The following is a 22,864-nucleotide window of genomic DNA, read 5'->3' on the forward strand; positions in this document are numbered from 1 at the left end:
TGCTTATAAGTACAAAATGACAGGCAAAATGTCACATATTATAAAAAAAATAATAACGACAGATCTTCAACAATGGAATTACACGTACTACAGATGTCAATTAAAGCGGCATGAGCAGCTGTGAGGCCAACAATGACAGAAAATGTAAAAATATGTCGTGTTCGGATTAATTTGCATGCTACTGTACATTGGCAAACAACTAATCAGGAGTAAAATAAAATATCGTCCAGAAAATGCGAGAAATGAAGAAAACAATGGCAATCAGCCCTTTCTGAGACTTCCTTGTTGAAAAGACATCAAGATTAAGCATGGGCTTACATTTTTTTTACTAATTTCGGCACCGCCGCTTGAAGCTTATTGTGCCTAGACCCACAACTCTACTAAACACACGCACGCACTGCGAGACTCCCCCGTTTACTGGGTCAGGGTACCCGGGGACCACACACACTGAGACAATGGACAGAAATAGATATAGAAATGTATTTTGAAAGAGATATTTATATGCATAAAAAATTATACAATAACTTTAAACATTCATTTCAAATTTCATCATTTTTGCAGTCTTAATTTTTGCAGCTAATAATAATAAATTACTAATAACTCAAAATGTAAACAGATATGGTTACTTGTTTTAGAAAGAAACTGTATTTGTTGAATAAAACAGTGCATTTTAATCTGACGGGAATAATAAAAACAAATAAAAAAGTAACGTGTTACACATACAGTACAGTAAAACCTGTTCAAGACGGAAGTGACATGGTCCTAATTTTTTTTCCGTTGTGAACAGGTTTCCGTATTATTCACGTGTGAAATTGAAATGGAATATTTTATCACTCTTATACATGAAAAACGAAATGGTATGCTGCAAACTGCAAGAAGTACAAAATATTCCGTTTAACACTACTCACATTAAATCAGCCTTCTGTCGCTTATTCCGTTGGTGAATCATCTTGATTAAAATATCATTTTCTGTACAAATGTTATCGTGACTCCTCATCAGTTAATAAATACTACTAAAGTTCACTAATCTCATTCAATTTAATATGTAACACTACACTATAATACTGAGTTGTGTATCACTGCACATTATTATTTAATTGGACTAGGAGCCATCCTTCAGAAGCATTGAATTTTGGTTTACCTAATTTCTTTGCCAGTTCAATGGCTTGCTTTGTGGAATAGATCCAAAAATTGGCATGTTCTTTGAAAGAGCATGAAGAACTCACTCCCACAACAGTTCATTTATTTCCACATAAACAGTTACTTTTTGGTTCCTTTTATGTCCCAATATTGGCCGCAAGCCACTCATTATGATCTTTGTTTTTTAAAGTGTCACTCCTTTTTCCACAACTGAACTTTAACATTATTTTACACACACTTTGTTCCTAATTTTCCTTTAACTCGATAACTTTTACTTCGTCACTTAATGTTAATGCCACATTCTACGCAACTTTCTTTTTTTTACCAGGAAATCAGTATACTTGCGCTCTGTCTAGCTACAACAGTATATGGGTGTGAAAATCTTTGAAGGGACTAGTCTGCCTAGACATCAGGGTAATAAACTTTATGGCCGACAGGCAAACACACCTTCGCACCCTCTAAAATTTTGCAAAGAAAACTTGTTTTCATGTCAGTGACCTACATATTTCGTATATTCCTTGAAATTACACGTTGTTTCAAAATATAGTTTACATTAAGCAGTATGCCCAAAATATTACTTCCGTTTTGAACAGTAGCAGGTAGTTTCCGTTTCCACATTGGACAGTTTCCGTTTTATTCAGTAAAAATTATACAGAATACATACGAATTTCGCCGGGACCAATAAATTGTTCCGAAATATGCAGGATTCCGAATTATTCAGGTTCCGATTTGAACAGGTTTCACTGTACTAGGTTATTCATAAATTTCATTTTACAAGGAATGTCACATGACTGTCGACACATTCACAGATTGTAATGTTCTCTAAATAGATTTCATATGGGCACGATACGTGATTAAAGCAACATAGGTAAATGTTTTATTATTGAGAACTCAACTCTGACAGTAGTAGGTACTGGTACAGCAATATTACTCCTGCCTCGACTCGAACGTAACAGATACAGGTACCATAAATAGATAGCTATGAACATACTGTAGTTCAAACCACGAAAGTAAACAAACTCTCTCTGAAACACGGGTACAAATGGACACAAGTGTGTCTGAGTTTGCGAACACGTAAATATTTATACCGGTCAGTTCCACAACGTGAATACGTACAAGCATGAGTATGCTGTTTGGTTTTTCTATGTACACTGAACTCTTACGTTGAATGAGACCCACTACATACACTGAAGTTCACTGTACACTCTGTCGATCCCCTTAAGTTCTATATACACAGATCTGATACACTAAAATTCTATATACGTACACGTACATTGATTTTTTGCACTAAGTTCTTTATTTACAGAATTAATATACATTAGAAAATATTTAAGTAACACTTTATCGTAAAATAGACTCTGTAAGGAGCTGAAGAATGTATATCCCCAAAAGTCCAGATTAGATTTCAATTTATGATGTCTCTGTCGCCAGAGTAAGGGGCATTCAAATAGGATATGTCTCACTGTTTGGGTCTCCTCGTCATACTTACACTTTCCTTCTCTCTGTATCTTGAATCTTGCAAGAGACTCTCCGAATTTACCATGACCAGACAGAAATTGTGTCAAAACAAAGTTACGAACCAATATTTTACATTTTAATCTGTCGAGCACGGTTGGGAAATATAAGTCCCTAGTCAAAGATCCTGTTGAGCTCTTCCTCCATTGTTGGTCCCACTCTTCAACAACAATCTTTCAGTTTACTTTAATAAAAGCTAGAGGGCACAGATTGTAAAATGGCTTGTACGCCTGATTTTGCTACTGATTTGGCCAACTCGTCAACTCTTTCTTTTCCCAGGACACCAACATGTCCTCGAACCCAGGATAGATAACTTAACTATAAAAGACACAACATTTAGATAAACATTTAGAATACAATATTATGTTCTACTTGCTATAAATCTTAACTGCCGTATGAGTAAAACTCATGTTCGGAGAGAAAAATGAGCATATAGAACATAGTTCAATAAATTATTACGACAAAAGGAAGAATAATAGATAATAAATTATATTTAAAATGAAAATAACTCAAATATTGTATATGGTAACATTTAATATCAGTAAGGAGTCAAAATTAAATTTTTGAGGTTACTCGATAATAAGATGGAAAAAACTGAGAATCACAGGTTCCTAGCCTTTAAATTCCAGAATTTCTTTTAAATTAAAAAAAACATGGGTTTGTATTACTGCAAATACATATTTTATACTCTAAAACTGTATTTTAAATATGTCGTGCCTCAAATTATTAAAATGCCAAGTAAGAAATTTTCAATGACTTTCTTTATTAAACATTTCCAGTAACTCGTGTCCCTTTTCTCAGAAATAGTTACCGATATAGTTCTAAAATTTTTCAAACATATCCCAAATACTGTTGTACACTGGGCTGCAAAAGGAATGCCAAGTCGAAGTCGCTATCATTTTGAAATAGTATCGTGTTACGAGGACTTCACTTAGAAAACAATAGAAATAGAGATACTCAGAAGGCATTGCAATAAAATAATTGTAAAACACATCCGAACTGTCTTGAATTTTCTGAAGAGTTTTTATTCCATGCAAAGGAGAAATGTGTAGTTAAATGTTTCAATTAGATTCAATTTTCAGTTCTGTATCTGTATTTATAATACAATTTTATATTTATAATGAAACTGATACATTTTTGTTAATACATTATGAAATGTAACTATCCGTATATATCGATTGTAACAATGGCAACATCCATGGATAATAAGGAAGGCTGTGGAATACCATATAAACTGCAGTTTCACTATTTTCGTGTAGTATTCTTATTAATCTAGTTATTGTGTCAAAGATGGTAGCTTCGCAATTTCTTTGAAAATAATAGATGAATTTAAAACAACTTGTAAGCAGAAATACGCCTTCAACTTAGGACACAACCCAGGCACTGGCAGGTGGGCAGTAAGTTACTCTCAAGCGGTAACACCCAGCGGCATTGTGCGGTAATTGAATTGCTAAGTGGCCCGGCATGCATTCTTTCTACCAGTATTTAGTGTTAGTTTATCATCATTATCAGCTTCAGGACTTAAGCCATAAATGGCTCGTTCTGGTCTCATGAATTGCAACTGTTGTATCCATCTCCTTCTCGGTCTGCCAACATTCCTTACACCTTTCGGTTTATAATTTAAAATTAATTTTGGAATGCGGTCATCTTCCATCTGTTCCACATGTTCCATCGAATCGTTCCTATATTGAGATATTTTTTCTTTTAATTTGAATATTTTGAGTTCTTTTCGAATGTCATCATTTCTTTTCCTATCCCATAAAGTATATCCAGCCACACCTCTCAAAAATTTCATTTCTGTAGCTTCTATTCTGCGTTCTTCTTTCTTATTTCGAAACCAAAATTCTGCGCCTTTAGCCTTGGAATGATACAAGGTTAAACTGGCGATTAGAACATATTTCAAACTCGGCATACTAAGCAGAAGAGGTGCCCATTCTTCTGGGAGAAAAAGAAGACCCATCTCCGGGGTAACAGGGAGAAAGACCTCAACGCTGTAATAGCGGAAGGGGCAACCCTCCTCCTGGGGATAGTACAATTGGAGGTTATGATGAATAACCTAAAGCTGGCAGCCCCGGCATTCATCTTACCCTGTGGGACGCCAATAATGTGCCCAGGGGACAATTTGTTACTAAAAGTCTCATGAGTGTTAGTTTATCTTCCATAATAGTAATATACGTTACAAGAGCGGTATGTTGAAGTTTTCATGGTCGAGGGAAAGATTGAAAAAGCGAAACGTAGTTGAGCTTTTTTAATTTCCGAGAACATGAAAACAAACATACCGCTCGTGTATCGTACATTATTTTGTGCGAAGATCGTTTATTACATACCTGAAAGACGAATTTCTAATTAGTTGCAATGAAATCTCCATGTTGGTTTCTGTTTAATGACGGCAACTTCGGAAAACCAAAATATCTTTCTTCTATTCTGTGTTTACTATACTCCAGCAGGCCATGATATACGTCTGTCTTTTTTTTTTCCCCCAGTCTATAAATGCGAACTTAAAACAAACGGTAAGGTTATGTAATGATTTATTTTTCATTTTAATATTTTAACAATATTATTTATATAACATATTGCAGTAATAACATCGGCATCTGGAATCTTGTTGATTTTTTCACGGCTTCCTTAACATTACTTGTATCAGGAATGCAATAAGTTTCGTGGAGTAGTAGACTTTACTTAATTTTTGCAAATATTTAAAAACAATAATTAACATTGCAATTTAGGTGAAATTGCAGTGGTAAGTTTCCAATATATAATTATTACTATGTTAAACGTCTCTAAAAATAATATGTTAAAAGCCTAAAGCAGTAAAATGAATGTCGCGCTTAAGCGGTAAGAAGAGGGAAATTGTTATGTGTGTTACATTGGGAATACTGAATGTGGTATTTCACACTTACCGCGTATTGGTTCTGTGTGGAAAAACAAGCAAATACGCACGATCTCGCACAAAATTAATTTAATGGTGTTTATTTCCTTACCTTAAGACATAAGACGTTCAAAATGACCTCCACCAGCTTCAATACAATGTTCACACCGCCAAAGATGCTGAAATACACGATCCAATTCCTGCCTTGAAGTTCCTCTAATGTATAAGGATTGTTCACATTCAGTGCGAGGCTTCTGCCAATTTTCGTACAACTATGTGTATAAACATGAAAAATTGAATGTCTCTTTCCTGAATAATAGTATAAAAAAAAAATCCATTAGTCCCCACACCCAAATACACATGAAGTAGGTAGGAATCATTGAAACCAGAATTGCTGCACACAATTTATTCATTAAATAAATTTCACCAAATATCACATTACACAGAAACGTCTCTTTAAAAGATCCTAGCAGAAGTACTTCTTTTATAACTCCATTTAGATTACAAGCCTACTATTTGGTCAAAAACTTCAGAGAGAGACTTTTGATTTTTAAGTTTAAAAATATTTAAATCTGTGAACTTTCATTTTATGAAAGTTATATTACTGTAATCAAAACTGTATTATAAAATATTTACAAATTCAACCATAGATAACACTTCCATAACATATGTGAAGCTATTTTTCCTCAGGAAAACTTTTCGGAAGACTTCAGCAGAATGGTAATAAAATGCAGGCATAAAAACATATTTCTAGCATGGAAAAACATCTGGAGATACGAGATATTTCCACAAAGCAATGTTTAAAGAATATTAAATCAACATAACAAAGATTTATAATACTGAGTAATATGTCTGATATATGTGCAAGAGTAGAACAAATTGGATAAATAAAAAACTATTAAAAAGTAGGCACATTTGCTTCATAGTGGGCAGTTCCAACTTGATATATTCATGTATGTATATATGTATTTAAAATATTGTTGGTTGCTGTTAAGTGTTTAGCATAATTTAAAGTAACTGAATTATATTTTGATTTTCTGAAGGCCTGCGTGTCTCTCTTCCTATATTAAAGGAAGTCGGCCGTATATCCAATATCTCAGATTACTCATGGCATAGTTCAATGGTCGGCGCTATTGTTCAAGCTGTTGAGGAGATCGTCTTCATTGCTGTTCCTGTTCCACTTGCGTTTGTGTTGGTCCAGACCAAAGCCTTCCTCGTAGTTTCCCTTTGCAATGAACAACTGTTTAAAGTGTGGAATGCAGTACAACTTCCCGTTGTTCAGTGTGTAAGTCTCCATCCTATGGCACAGGACACAGAATACATAAATCAACAATTCATAATATACTCTTTGGAGTATAATCCAGAAAGTAGAGAAAAGAGTAAATAATTATTTCATTGGTTTCAACAAAATCGGTTGCCAGCATTTCTGTATTTGCTGCCCGGGGCAGCAAGGCCGTAGGAGCAGCAAGATTTTGAGAAAAGGAAAAAAAATCAAACTGAAAATATTTTTTCACAAGAGCTAAAAAGAATAACAATAGTAGTGGGAATTTTTATTTTTGACTAGGACATTTTAGGTAGTACTAATGTGTTATATTACTTGTGGTGATCAGTATGCTTGTATAGTCGGACCATCGGATTAAATTTACTACAAAAACGAATAATTAAAATTTCTTTGAAGAAACGTTTCGATTATCCAACTAAATTAATTTATTCTGAATTTAATGTATTTAATATTGAACAAATTTATAAGCATACGCTGTTAAAATTTTATCATAAAAATCGTAATAAGTTTGTATTACAGACACACAATTATGACACAAGACGAAATATTAATTCAACATTAGTAGAACCTAAATGTCTCACATCTGCTGGTCTAAAGCATAGCATAAATTTTGGCCCTCGGTTGTACAATGCTTTAACTAAATTACACCCAGAACTTCTAACATGTAACCCACTAACATATAACAAGAAAATTAGAAACGTGTTAATATCTTCAATTTGATTAAATAAATTTATAGCCTATGTGTATGAATTAATCAACCTATATTATATTTGTATTCTATAATTTTGAAATATATATTAGTCCTACTTTTCACGTGCGATATTATTCTTCTCTAGTGTTAATATTATATTATATAATTCCATTGCCGCTGTAATTATATTTTAGTTCCTATTTTATTTTACTTATTTATTTATATTATTATTATTATTTTTTATTTTAATATTATATCTGAACTGCGACCGAGCACGAGCGCTGCTCATTCGGTCTCAAATTTTGTTAATACTACTGTATCTTCTTTTTATATTGCTTGTATTATTTTATTTGTATTTCTCTTTGTTTGTTTTGTAATTATATTTCTTTATTCTGTATATTTGAATTTAAATAAATAAATAAATAAGATATGCGAACTGAACCCTAATTCCTTCTCAGCCTCGGTAATTCATTTCCCTCCTTGCATTCCTATCTCTCTCTTTTCTAGCTCTCTCCATTTCTCTCCCCCACTGCTCACAATTTTGAGCCTTCTTCAGTTTATTTGCACTTGGAGTCCAGTGTTGTCAATTCAACATCAATACTGTATACACGGAGTGGTGAAAAAAATACTATTAAGCAAGTAATAGCATTTTTGGATGAAGAGAAACAAACAGGTCAGTATCTGTTTCCTCTAAATCAGGCAACGAAAAAAGCAGCTGCGATCACAGGTGAGGCTTATTTTATTTCAATTGATTACGTATTAAACTACTTAGTTAACTAATACTGACATAATACAACATTTTTAAGTAGTTTATAAAGGCGGGTCAGAGCGCCTAATAAAGAAAACCAGGAGAGAGGGAGTCTGTGCAGGAGATGAAAAGCTAGAATCACCAGGGAAGAACAGACCAAGGGAACCTTTAATTCTTGTAGATGATATGGAGCGATGTATTTTAAGAAGAAAGATACAAGAATTTTATACCATGCAGAAAAATGTTCCAACTTTGAAGAAATTATTGAAGGTTGCGAGGAAAGCAATAAATTTCCAAGGTGGGAAAGAAACGTTACGGATTAATGGAAGAGGAAGTAGCTAGATTTGTTATCAGCTTGGGTGAAGACAGCAGCAGCAGCAATAGTAGTGACTCAGATTCAGATATGTCCGGGATATGCCCTCTGTAATTTCATGCATAATACAAGTCTTGGTCTTTTGTAAATATGTAAATTATTTTCATAAGAATAAATTAGAACTCCTGCACATTATCAGTATGTTATGTTATATAGTACGTAAATAAGATCGTAGCATGTATTAACTTCGCCATAGACGGTCCTTAGCCCGGATGAGAAAGAAAGAGGGTACATGACTATGTGTTCATTCATTCCTATAATTTTATAATTTTATTAGGCCTTCAAGATCACATTCCAAACCTAACAAAATAAGATAATGAGGTGAAGAAAAAGTATTTATGACGAAAACATTTCTTTTTAGAAACGAAATAGATTCTCTTCACGTAAATTCCATTTAACCAACAAATAGCCACTGTAATAATATAATTATCTCCAAATAATCTTAGAAGTCAATCAGCGTCAATAGACTTACTTAAATTAAATTATGAATAAGTAATAATTAACCTCACATTATTAATTAGCAATATTCAAGAGACATGACACTGTTTGGCGGAAGTTTAGCAACACCTCTAATCGGCAAGGTTCGTGGCCTGCAGTTTAACGTGGTGGGAGGAAAGCTGGTGGAATGGAGTGAGTAGAGGCGTTAACTTTACCAAGAATGACGACAGCGCTGAAGGGGCACAGATCCGATGGTCTGACTATAGGCTATATTATGTTTAGTGTTTCTATCCTGAATTTTAGACACTGCAACCAGCATGGCATTTAGTTAAGGGTAATCTTCCTAATCTGAGTTCAAGGTTAGTCACTAGTCACCCCTACTTCAATGTGTTTCACTTGCGATATTTCCCTACCTGGCATATGCCTGCTTTATGTAGTAGCACAAGTTAAATTTTTGTTACATGCCACTTTTTCACACTTTCACTGCTGTCTAAGATTTGCATAAGTTAGTTAGTGGGGGCAAAGGGGTATACCACTACTACATACTTAGCTGGTTACTGGTAATCGAGAACAAAGAGAAAACAATGACGTCGACATTTCATTGTGCACAAAATAGAGGCCCTGAATGTCCAGTTATAGAATTTGAAGGCAAAAAACATTAGTTATTGTGGCAATACAAAATTTCTACGGGCATGGTTGGATAAACATTGAAACTGGTATAAACACATGGAATTCATAAAAAAAAACTAAGCAAAATATTTTTTGCTTTACTACTAATTAAATGAGTTACAACATTAGAATCTACCTGCAATACATATCATGTGTGCTTTCATTCAGTTATAACTGGAGTCCAGGATTTGGTTACCTAGCCTCCAAGCAACTCACAACAGTGAAAGTATGTATGCAGTGTAGCTTGACATCATCCAACACTACTTAGTTCAGGTCTGCTCTTCAGTGAACATACGAAAACAAGACAAAGCTAGACAGTTGGAAATGAGTGCTCCAATAGAAGAATTTGGTAGACCACGTCATTAGAAAAGAAGAAAATGTATTCTATTAGAAAAAAGAAAAACAATTTTCATCTGAATCACTTAAAATGTTTACAGTCATTGATTATAATGTGTAGAGATTCATAAACAAACACTCATAATTTCTTTTATTTTAAGTTTCTGCTGACATTTATATACCAGGTAATTTTCATTTGTTAATTCCAAACTTTAATTAGATCTAAAGTACCTAGTAAAAATCAGGGCTAGACAAATTCCAGGCACCAGGTAGCCATGGCGATTACAAAATTTTATATGGCACCTGAATTGCTTACTGGGTTCAAAATTTTTTTAAGATTTCGTTTTCTTTGATGTGACTAGGACTAATACATAATGTAAAAAAGAAATGGTTGTAGGGAGAAATTCGAATGTGCTTTTTAAATTAATATCATTACATTTGTTGCGCATCTCAAGATATTGTCCTACACATCATCAGAGTGTCTCTTAGAGCGTGTGTTTGCATTGCATAGATATTTAATATTGTTGAATATATTTTAGTAAATGCACTTTTATCTTAGCTCCAATGGTTTTCTCATTGCTTGTGTGAACAAAATGTAGTGGCCCTTGAAAATAAAGAGGCTGGCTTCTGAATTTTTTTTTAGTTTTGTCTATCCCTAGTAAAAATTATGTTTTATTGTATATAAGTTGCCTTTAAATAAATATTTCAACGTCGCATATTTCTAGCGCAATAATTAATAATAGATCCCTATTAGAAACAACAACAACCAAATTTCTTGGCTTAAAAATCGATAATGTGTTAAATTAGAAAAATCATATTAAAGAAATTACCCCCAAACTAAATTCAGCATGTTTTGCTATTAGATCTATGCAAAAGATATTAAATATCAATACCTTAAAAACAATATACTTTGTATACTTCCACTCGGTAATGAGTTTTGGAATAATATTCTGGGGAAATTCCACAGATAGTAACAATATATTTCTATTACAAGAAAGAGTAATTAGAATAATAGTAGGTGCCAAATCTAGGGAATCGTGTAGGACTATTTTCAAAAAACTACAAACTATGCCCATGGGTTGTCAGTATATCTTTTCATTAATAATCTTCCTCGTATGTAATCGTGAAAACTTTGTAACTAATTCAACAGTTCATAGCATAAATACACGTCAAAAAAATGACTTTCATACTCCATCGGCAAGTCTATCGTGCTATCAAAAAGGAGTGCGTTATATGGCAGTAAAAAATTTTAATAGCCTCCCTATCGATATAAAAAATGAAACTCAAAACATAAAATTATTTAGGGCCAAATTAGAGAAGTACCGGTACCTAATTTCTCACGCCTTCTATTCTGTAGGTGAATTCATGACATTCAATAACGCTTCATGAAATTGATACTAAAACTATGTGTTGTACTAGTAGACTATATTGTAAATCTCGTCTGTATATATTTCATCTAGACTGTGACTATAAATTAAGATGTTATAGTAGTATTAAGTTGTTTGACTTGTTCCATATTCTAGCTGTAAGCATGTATGAATACCATGGAATGTTAATAAATACAATACAATACAATACCCTGTTATTGGTGTTATTAAATTCAAGTGGTATTTTGTTCACCAACTTATACACACAGTACACAGATAAACACACAGTACTGGAGCATGCGAGAACACTTCTGAACTGTTAACTCACAACTTGCTTTCTGTACCAAGCTTCGTGAAACTTGTATGATTGATGTACAATAATGGCAAGAAAAACTGGACCGACCCTTGTAGCTGATTTCAGAGCACGATAGATAGGTAACTAAGACTGTCATGGTTCGAATCCTGCCTGGGAAGGAAACGTTTTTTGTTTCTTATTCAAATTTATTCCCAATACTTTTCGATTGCAGCAATATTTTATTACTCAATTAACTTATTATTCCCAGAACATGAATTTTACCAGCAATCGAAAAGTATTGGGAATAAATTTGAATAAGAAACAAAAAAAAAGTTTCTTTGCCAGGCAGGATTCGAACCACGAAAGTCTTAGTTACCAGTCTATCATGCTCTGGAGTGAACAAGGCTCTGAAATCAGCTACAAGGGTCGGTCCAGTTTTTTTTTTGCCACTACTATACACCTCACTTGTATTAAAGTAACCAAACACAGGACTCTAGTCAGAACATAATATGCAGATAGAAAATACAAAAAAAAAAAAAAATATCTGCCCATACTAAATGTAAGGTTTGAAATTAAATTTTTATTAAAAAATTGAGTTGCCTGGCCTTGAAAAGATAATGCTCATTCAGCCAGTGAAGAGCTCTGAGTGCACGATCTCACATGTCACGTGATAAGGTAGGCATTCAGGCATGACGGCAATTCAACTACTATCTCCAGGTACATGCTGCTTGTTTATTAATGCAACATTCCAAATAATCTTCCACGTCCTCACAGTCACTGTGAGCAGCTATTTCTTTTATATTTTTCTATCTTCTGTGAAGATCTGTGTATGCAGTTTGACAGGAGTTTTTTTAATGAACCCTTGTCAATAATTGTTTAAACTGAACACGTTTTATAAATGTGCCATAGTTTAACACAGATTTGGTACAGAACATTAATTTCAAGCTTCCTATTAATGCATTTGACCGTCTGTTTTTTACTGTAACAGTTTACGCATTACAGTATTGTGCCGCTTACAATTAAAAACAGATGAACATCAATGAAGCTCCATTACTTTGGGGAGTCTGTATTTTATTTTATTACCTGAGGATGCAGTTGCACTGCAAACACCGAAAGCACTGCTTATGGAACAGTTTGCCTCCAGTCTCCACTTTTTCTAGTGGATAAACTTTCTTCTCACACACAGAGCAGAATTCTGCACACGTTGTTTGGATTTCCTAAAACATCACAGGCAAACCAGTCACCTTATAGATTATCATGTACTATATTTCACTGTTGTTATATTTAGTTCAAAAATTATTTAAAAACTTAAGTTAGACTTATGCTCCACAGTTATAGAGTTCCGTTTGTTGAAATTGCTGAAGTTGTGAACAATTTCATTACTAAATTTTCCATACACAAGACCTGACAGTTTCATGTAAGGAACTACCCAAGTACCAAGGAAGATCTAATGATGCAGGGGTACAAGAAGGCTTAATTGGCGAGGTAGCTGTAAGGACTTTCCTTCTCACATATACAAAACAAGTATACTTTACTACGAAATATAAGAACTAATTTTTCGAGTTCAAAAATCCCACAACTTGCACAAAAAACAAACATCTTGAATGAAAAATCTCTCGAAAGAAAAAAATACTTCACACTAATATGCATGAGTAAGTAATATCTCACGGAAAGCTTCAGAAACAACCACATATATTGAAGAATACGTTTCTATCCTATCAATATTCTATATGGATTTTCCGTACAATCTACTGCCTCCTCATCTGCATTTGGAATTACAGTGAGTGGGCCTTATCAATCTAGCGACATGAAGTCATCAATCTGAGATACCACAGGGCACTACACACAGAAGGACAAACCCAGGTAAATAGTTTAAATGTTAAATATTATGTTTTATTTAAAGACGCTCGCAACTGCAGAGGTTATATCAGTGTCGCCGGATGTGCCAGAATTTTCTCCCGCAGGAGTTCTTTTACATGCCAGTAAATCTACTGACATGAGCCTGTCGCATTTAAACACACTTAAATTCCATCGACCTGGCCCGGGATCGAACCCGCAAACTTGGGCATAGAAGGCCAGCGCTATACCAACTCGCCAACCAGGTCGACTAAATGGTTTAATCTCAAGACCACGTGGTATCCATTCATGCTACCACATCTCTTGTCACATCAATTTTATTACGAGATGCATTTATGTTAACGCATAAAATCATAGATGAAATGGCTCAGTTCTTTTGGGTAATGTATAGAGGCTGCTTTAATATGCTTGGCCAATTTCCAAGCAAATTACCAAACTACAATTTCTATTTCGAATCAAAGCACAGTAAATTAAAAACATTTCACTGGAATGCAGGAAAACTATCAGGCAAAAAAAAAAAAAAAAATGTGGGAAAGAGTTTATTACAGAAACATAGTAAACATGTATAGGCTACTACAGTAGAATTCCTCTTAACTGGCACCAAAGGGACCAGGCTAGGTCGTAATACGAGATTTTGCCGGATAATTGAATAAATACAGTTATATACAAAAAACGTTCGTATTTCATGGTGCAAAATGTTGAAACTGCAGCCATGTGAAGCTTATTTCTCCGTCAAGTGCTCATAACTGAATAAACATAAAAACTGTGTGAATTTTCCTTATCAAAACACAACACAAATAATACACTAAGGCCCGGTTTCTTCAACCTTTGTTAAATTATAACAGTGTGTTATTCCATTTTAACTGTAAACTTAAGAGTTGAAGCATTTCTTCAACTACTGTTAGTACTAAGGCTGTTAAAACCTATGTTAATTTAACTGCCCAATTTCATGCAGTTAAATCATTTAACTCTCTGTTAGCATAGAAGTATCCAATATGGCTGGTGAGTTAGATGCTGAACTTATATATCTGGATTATTTAGAAAATGATATCCATGAATACATAAACAGAGCAGATGATTTCTGTGATTTGACAGACCAGAAGTTCATACAAAGGTATAGGCTATTTTCCGCCAAACCTCACTTTTCGCTTTCAACTTAGATCTGTTTGTTTATTCTCAATAATTGGTTTATACTGCGAAATAATTTCCAGCAGAAGGTTTCTTTCGAACAAAGAGAAATTAGTCCCACGATTTCTTTTTGTTCCAGTGTTTTCCATTTCATAACAGCAAAACCAATATGCCGCTCCACGCTGTTGTGATACAGACAAGGAAAGAAGCAGAAATCAAACCTGAGAGAATAGAAAGACTTCTATAATCAAACAACGGAAACAAGCGAGAATCGCAATTCTAGGTTAGAATATTCACTGAAAATTAAAGTTCACGCGAACTTCCTAATGTGGCAACACTGACGGCCCGAACATAACTAAAAAACATAAAAACTGTGTGGATTTTCTTTATTAAAACACATCACACAACACAAATAATACACTAATTTTAGGTTCGAATAGTCACTGAAAACGAAAATTTGTGCACACTTCTTAATGTGGCAAAACTGAAGGCCCAGACTGTGGCAATGTGGCAGATTTCAACTTTTTTTTTTGGTCCAGTCAAAAGTGCCGTTGTTTTGGTATTGCCGGTTATTTGGGTGCCAGTTACAAGGGATTATGGAAGCCAATATGAACGGAGGAACTAATACTTAAAAAGTGCTACATATCCAACCTGTTTAAAGGGCAAGTGGCACCCTAGAAGAAACATTATCCCTCCTACAAGACCTGCTTTCCACCTAACACTATTGCCAGTTTCCAATTAAGATCTTATTCGAGGTAATTTATAATTTCAACCATCATTCAACACAAAGACTCTAATCGTATGGGGAGATAATTTTAAAACCTGCTACATTCTGTCCATTTTTAGGTCTGATAGTGAATCACAAAACAGGTCTGGTCAGCTGATTTGTTGCCTTCCTGGCAATGGCTGTCGATGACATTACGCTTGTGGAAAATTTTCTTGTTTTGTCAAGTCTATTGCATCTACGTATGCTAGCTAGTGCCAGATTTTCAGAATGTAAATAAGGAACAGTGCAACATTTAACTCTAGAAAATATGAGGAAGAGAGAGATCTATGAGCACCATTTCAGAGCATATATTAGAATATTATAGATATATTAATTTGTCCTACAGAATTTCTCCTAAAATATTAAATATATTAGAATGTTAAAACACAGTGTAAGGAAAAATTACACCATTAAAACTGTTATATCGTACTAATTACTAACCATTAATTTATTTTCATTATTAAAATTTATATGGTACATTAATTATGTCTGGGATACAGATTAAGAAGAGGTAATTACAAAGCTCGTGTTCAAACAAATTACTAAATAAAAGTTCTAGGTTTCATGCAGAGAAGAATCACTCATTTTGGTTGGAAGCAGTTTTTGCATCTTTACACATACTACACTGAGTTGAACAACAATTCTGTGATTCTAAGGTAAAGGTGGTAGGTTAATTTTTGGCGAAAATTAGATTTTGCGATATGTTGTACATCCTGATATTTCAGGCAACTTTATTGTGGCAAAACATAACATGCATATCTCTATTATTTTTCTCTCTAACCCGTTACGAAACATGATTTGTATGATTTAATTGAACAGTCGTTCAAACTTTAAATGCTCGCTCCTGGAAAACTGCAAGAAATGACATCACATTTTGCCTTGGAGCCACAGAATTTCTGTAAAAATAACTATGCACAGCTATTGCTTGAAAGTAAAATTACTTTTAACTGAAACAAAAGCAGCTAGATATTTTAACTTACTTGCTTCGGTGTCACATTTATAAAGATATTTATGATATTTATTATCTCTTTTATAGAGTAGACTATTCCTTACCATAATTCTATAACATGATAACCAACATCTGTATAAAAAGTAAGGGAAGAAGAATAAAAGAAAAAGTGAAAAACCATTGGCAGGCTATGACGTAATGTCTGTAAATTTAGGATTTTTGGTGCCCTGTATGGATTTCGTTAAGAAAAGTTTTCAATCCTCAAATATGGAACATCCCATACAATACAGAACACCTGACAACCCTATTTGCGATTCTTGTGATATTTTATGTGCTGCAATGCTTTTAATATAACACAAACTGGTCACTCTGCAATGTTCAATAATATATTTCTGACAGGCTAGAATCTAAGATTATGGCAATGTTCAACCATGTAGAGGGAAGTCGTGTCAAAATTTAATTATGCAGTAAGTGGGACACACCATAAATAATCAGTGTACTAATTATTATCTACAGCCAGACAATAACCTGCGTTATAATGGAAGCTCTACAAATCCCAAGCTACTAAATATTTCCACAGATGTATCAGACAAAAGAAAATTGAGTACAGTGATAGTGACTGCCAGAGGGCTATAGCCTCAATGATATATGTTATTGAAACCACACACAATACCTGGAAGTAAAAAAAAAAAGAAAAAGAAAAAACACGATGCCTGTTGGTATAAGGGCATTAGATAAAGGAAATGAAGAAGCCTCCTGAAGTTACAGATATGTGACTATTCCAAACAGTAATTTTAACACAAATGTTACTAAAAAGCTAAATTAACTAGCCAAAAATATGGTTAAACTGCGAAAATGTAGGCTACATCTCACGATGAAATATTTATTAAAAAGTACAAACTATTTTCGGACAAAACTTGATACATAATAGGAATGCAAATAGCAGTGGTGGTTCGTGAACTTGTGGATTGGGAGAGCTGCAGTAGATTTCGGTACATACAAATTTCACTTCTTGATACCATTACTGATAAGTATAGGACAAAAATAAATGCACTACATATCGAAAAACCAAAACTTCCTGACTTAGTTGGGAGATGTCTGTGGGAACATTTGCTAATCCCTAAGAAAAACTAATACCATCGATTTCAGTCTGAATTTCACAGATCGGCAGACACTCAACTTACAATCTACCAGTTCATTCTGAATTGTCTTAGAATAACCTTAAACAGTGGCATGTTCCAAATGATTTTTGAGAGGCTCGTTTAGATTCTCACGGACTGTAGCAACCCACGAAACACATCAGGGTTCTTCGAATCGTTTTTTCATCATGTCCCCTAAGGGGAAGTTCATACTGGCCACAAAATTTGATACAATCAATATTTTTTTTTAATAATTTCACGATTTTTTCTCACTTCTTGATTATGTTTGAGAATGTTTGTTCTGTTCGTTTCACTTAATTGCACAGCGTATGAGTTGCGTAACATAGCCAATGAAACAACATCTTTCAGGTGAGACTGCGAAGATTCGTGCATTTTGCTTTTTAGGGGCAAATGTCCTAAATCTGTCACACCACTCCTAGTCCATGCAGGATCACCACCGAAGATGAGGCAAGGAAAACAAAATACAGATATTTTTTGTTCACATCCACGTAACCACAAATGCTTAGCGTAAATTTCATTGTTATACTTCCTTACATATATGCACTATTTCGGCTGGATGAAGCTTAAGTAAGATTTAAGTCAGGTAACGGACGACCCTTTAATTTCACTTCATTACATCAATCTTTTCCGCAAGGGAAAGTTCTGTAATATTCTGTAATTCACACACACTCATGCTTGCACATTTGCACTGGTTAAGTTACGGTATTAAGACGTCACACCAAAGCAACACTCAGATATACTGATGGTCAACAATTTTATAAAACTGGAAAAGAAGTCCCTCTCGTATTTTACGTGCTATATCAAGAGGATTCTACTCGTGCAATCATTTTGAGTTAAGGCAAATATTAGGTTCTGCTGGAGGCTGGATATATACGTAATAATAAGGCAAAAGAGAATATTAATTTCGTTATATTAACTCGATAAGATTCTACAACAATAAGTATGTGAAAAGAAAATAAAAATTTTGTCATTAAGTTTCAAGGGAATAGAGAATCCATTTGACGCAGCATTACAATAGCGGTGTGGGAGGAGAGGAAAGATCCCTAGTGGCCTGGCTCTGCAAGCCACTGCAGCGAGATATGGGTTTTAAACAGCGGCAGTTTCCCTCTGCTTCCCTTCACCTCTCTACCCCCTGACCATGCAAGATACATTCTCTATGAGCTGACCACCCTGCAGATCCCAGGACGATTTTGAATGCAGTGTCAATTCCAATACAGTCGACGCGCAAAAAGATTATGCATAAGATAATAGTACATATTCCCGGCCAGATGAAATATAAAGCAATTTACCAATAAAAGCTGTAACAATTCTTCTACAAATTAAAATAAATATTATTTTTATTTTCCTGTCAAAGCAGGGAGTGCTGCAGCTCCGCAGCTCTTATGGACGAGCAGCCCCTGGCAAATAGATATCTTATTATCTAAAATACAATGGATTCAAACATTAGTGTCAGAGTTATCTGACGTTTAAAATGTAGAGGGGCTCCACCATGCTGGAAGACCATGCCCATCCTTGTAACCAAGGAACCCACAAACTGTTCCTCTACACCTATTATGAACAGTGCTACCCTCAGATGATCTGTCAGAAGAACACGTACTAGTATGTAGTCATTTGTCATTCCTCCATACCATTTGTAAGGTTTGTTATGTGTAACATTCCAGCAGACGTATTTCCACACCTATTGATATTGAAAACAATTATATGAACTTTCTTACTCAGAATAGTCCATACTACCACCCCCTAAAATAATTACTACTACTCCTAAGTCACTCTGTATATATAAACACAGTGTAAAAGAAATGAAAATATATCACCATGATGTGATACAAATTATAATATATGCAAAGAAATTTTCACAATAGCAGAACACAACACTGCAATCATGAAACTGAAAAACAAAAGCGCCTGACACTAACAAAGTACATACTGAATCCTCTAAACACTACAGTGAAAAGTTACTGTGATTTCATTAGCAATCTGCAGTGTGATATTAAAAATCTACGAATACCTGCTAAATTGGGAAAAGCAGAAATCATAACCATTAAAATACCTGAAAAACATAACAACAGAAAATTCTAAACCCATATCATTAAATGATGAAAGAGTAATGGAACAGAGAAAAATTCTCTCCGGTGCCAGGATTTGAACCCGGGTTTTCAGCTCTACGTGCTGATGCTTTATCCACTAAGCCACACCAGATACAACCCCGGCGTCAGATAGAATCGTCTCAGATTAAGCTCCAACTCTTGGGTTCCCTGTAGTGGCCGCCCTCTGCACTACGTCATAGGTGTCTATGAACGTAGGACCGAAGTCCACACATGTGCTGAGACGATTCTATCCGACGCCGGGATTGTATACGGTGTGGCTTAGTGGATAAAGCATCAGCACGTAGAGCTGAAAACCCGGGTTCAAATCCCGGCGCCGGAGAGAATTTTTCTCCGTTCCATTACTCTTTCATCGTATGATGACGCAGAATATCTGCATGGAAATATCATATGTACTTCGGTACATTAAAATAATATATACCATATCATTAACCTCAGTATAAGCAAAAATCCTAGAATGTATTGTCTAGAGAAAAAGCTATCAAATGGTATTCAGAAAAAACTTCTCGAAAGTACTTGCATCAAACTGCCACATTCTCAATCTGTCACAGAGTTCAACCAAAATAAATTAATGGCAGCCATCTTTATAAGTTCTAAAGTGCCTTTGATTCTATCTAGAGAAACAAGTCCTTACACACACTAAAAAAGTACGAAATTTGAAGAGAATATTACAGTCTTAAGAAACTTCCTCAATTAACAACGGACATATGACATAAAACTTACATAAAACCAACACTAACATGCAAGTATGAAAGAATAATGGAAAACAACTTTCTAAAAGTTTATGCTGGAATGGTTAAATCCACCCCATTTCCAGCAATGAGGGCAATTCAGAAAAAAATATTGGGATATGGCATGTAAAATTAAAGCATCAAGCATTTGTGATGAAGAAACGGAAATAGAAGGAATAATAACTTACTTACTTACAAATGGCTTTTAAGGAATCCGAAGGTTCATTGCCGCCCTCACATATGCCCGCCATCGGTCCCTATCCTGTGCAAAATTAATCCAGTCTCTATCATCATACCCCACCTCCCTCAAATCCATTTTAATATTATCCCCCCATCTACGTCTCGGCCTCCCTAAAGTCTTTTTCCCTCCGGTCTCCCAACTAACACTCTATATGCATTTCTGGATTCACCCATACATGCTACATGCCCTGCCCATCTCAAACGTCTGGACTTAATGTTCCTAATTATATCAGGTGAAGAATACAATGCGTGCAGTTCTGCGGTGTGTAACTTTCTCCAATCTCCTGTAACTTCATCCCGCTTAGCCCCAAATATTTTCCTAAGCACCTTATTCTCAAACACCCTTAACCTATGTTCCTCTCTCAGAGTGAGAGTCCAAGTTTCACAACCATACAGAAGAACCGGTAATATAACTGTTTTATAAATTCTAACTTTCAGATTTTTGGACAGCAGACTGGATGATAAAAGCTTCTCAACCGAATAATAACACGCATTTCCCATATTTATTCTGTGTTTAATTTCCTCCTGAGTGTCATTTATATTTGTTACTGTTGCTCCAAGATATTTGGATTTTTCCACCTCTTCGAAGGGTAAATCCCCAATTTTTATATTTCCATTTCGTACAATATTCTGGTCACGAGACATAATCATATACTTTGTCTTTTCGGGATTTACTTCCAAACCGATCGCTAATAGAAGGAATAATAATAATAATAATAATAATAATAATAATAATAATAATAATAATAATAAATACAGCTTTCTAATTAAACAGGAAGAAGAAATATAGCAATCCACTACAATACCAGCACATAACCATTACAACAACGTTACAGACACATTGTCTAAGGAAAATATGAATGCTAAATAGAATTATGAAAAATATAAATTTCGTCCCGACTTACACAGATAATACCTAAAAATAAATGGTCTGTAACACATACATCAATGGATCTCAAACTAATGAACAGGTGCCGAACAACATTAAACTTTTCAAAAGTATTCTGTTCACATTGGATGTTTCAAACTTTGAGGGCGAGAGAGAAAAAAAAACAATCAAAATTCTCATTCAAATAATTACCTTTAACAAAGGAGTGAATTTTACAGATTCCAAAGCAGCGTTAGAATCAATAATTTCCTTTAATTGTATAGAATCAACAGACTGCACAAAAATAAATCTATACACAATCAAGTCAGGAGAAAAAAAGATGCAATGAATACCATGACATGTGGCACTGAGAGACAATAAAACAGTTTATACCTAATTGTGAAGGCCATCAATATAACAGCTGAATCACCACATTTAACACCACTTAACAAACAACTGCAGTACAATAAAAAAAAAAGTCTTTAATTATATCAAGAAAGAAGAAGACAGGTGAGCTGTGCAGGAATTCCCCCCCCCCCCACACTCCAAAAAAATACAAAACGTTAAAGTGAGATTAATATAGTGAAACCTGTTCAAGACGGAAGTGACATGGTCCTAATTTTTTTTTCCATTGTGGACAGGTTTCCGTATTATTCAGGTGTGACATTAAAATGGAATATTTTGTCATTCATACACATTAAAAACAAAATGGCATACCGCAAACTGCAAGAAGTACAAAATATTCCATTTAACACTCATCACATTAAATCAGCTTTGTGTCGCTTATTACATTGAGAATCATCTTGATTAAAATCCCATTTTCTGTATAAATATTATCGTAACTCACTCATTAGTCATTAAATATTACTAAGTTTACTGATCTCATTCTATTTAATATCTAACACTATACTCTAATACTGTACTGCACATCACTGCACATTATTAATTAATTGGACTAGGAGCCATCTATAAAGATCATAAGCCTTGAATTCTGGTTTATTTAATTTCTTTCCCAGTTCAATAGCTTGCTTTGCAGGATAGATCCAGAAGTTGGCACGTTCTTTGAAAGGTCATGAAGAACCCACTCCCACAACAGTTCATTTATTTCCACATAAACAGTTGCTTTCTGGTTCCTTTTGTGTCACCAATATTGGCCGCACGCCACTCACTCATTATGATCTTAATTTTTTTAAAGTGTCACACCTGAGTTTTCGACAACTGTACTTCAATATTATTTCACATAGACTTTGTTTCTAATTTTCCTTTATCTCGATAACTTTTACTTCATCACTTAATGTTAATGCCACATTTTATGCAACTTTTTTTTTTTTTTACCT

The 22,864-nt window shown here is 34.4% G+C and overlaps 1 protein-coding gene across 30 annotated transcripts in view; it reads right to left on the reverse strand.

The window, feature by feature from the left end:
- Window positions 1-5,915: 5,915 nt before the first annotated feature.
- Window positions 5,916-22,864, reverse strand: part of LOC138707444 (titin homolog) — a 421,318-nt gene continuing 404,369 nt past the window's right edge. For all 30 annotated transcript variants that reach the window (XM_069836869.1, XM_069836871.1, XM_069836899.1 and 27 more), the window contains 2 exons: window positions 12,807-12,940; window positions 5,916-6,822 (listed from right to left, as the gene is read on the reverse strand). In XM_069836869.1, the coding sequence (XP_069692970.1) occupies window positions 6,642-6,822; window positions 12,807-12,940 (315 nt within the window). In that variant the 3' untranslated portion in view covers window positions 5,916-6,641. The remainder of the gene's footprint in view (window positions 6,823-12,806; window positions 12,941-22,864) is intronic.

The sequence above is a fragment of the Periplaneta americana genome, chromosome 10, assembly GCF_040183065.1.
Source record: "Periplaneta americana isolate PAMFEO1 chromosome 10, P.americana_PAMFEO1_priV1, whole genome shotgun sequence".
NCBI classification, from domain to species: domain Eukaryota; kingdom Metazoa; phylum Arthropoda; class Insecta; order Blattodea; family Blattidae; genus Periplaneta; species Periplaneta americana.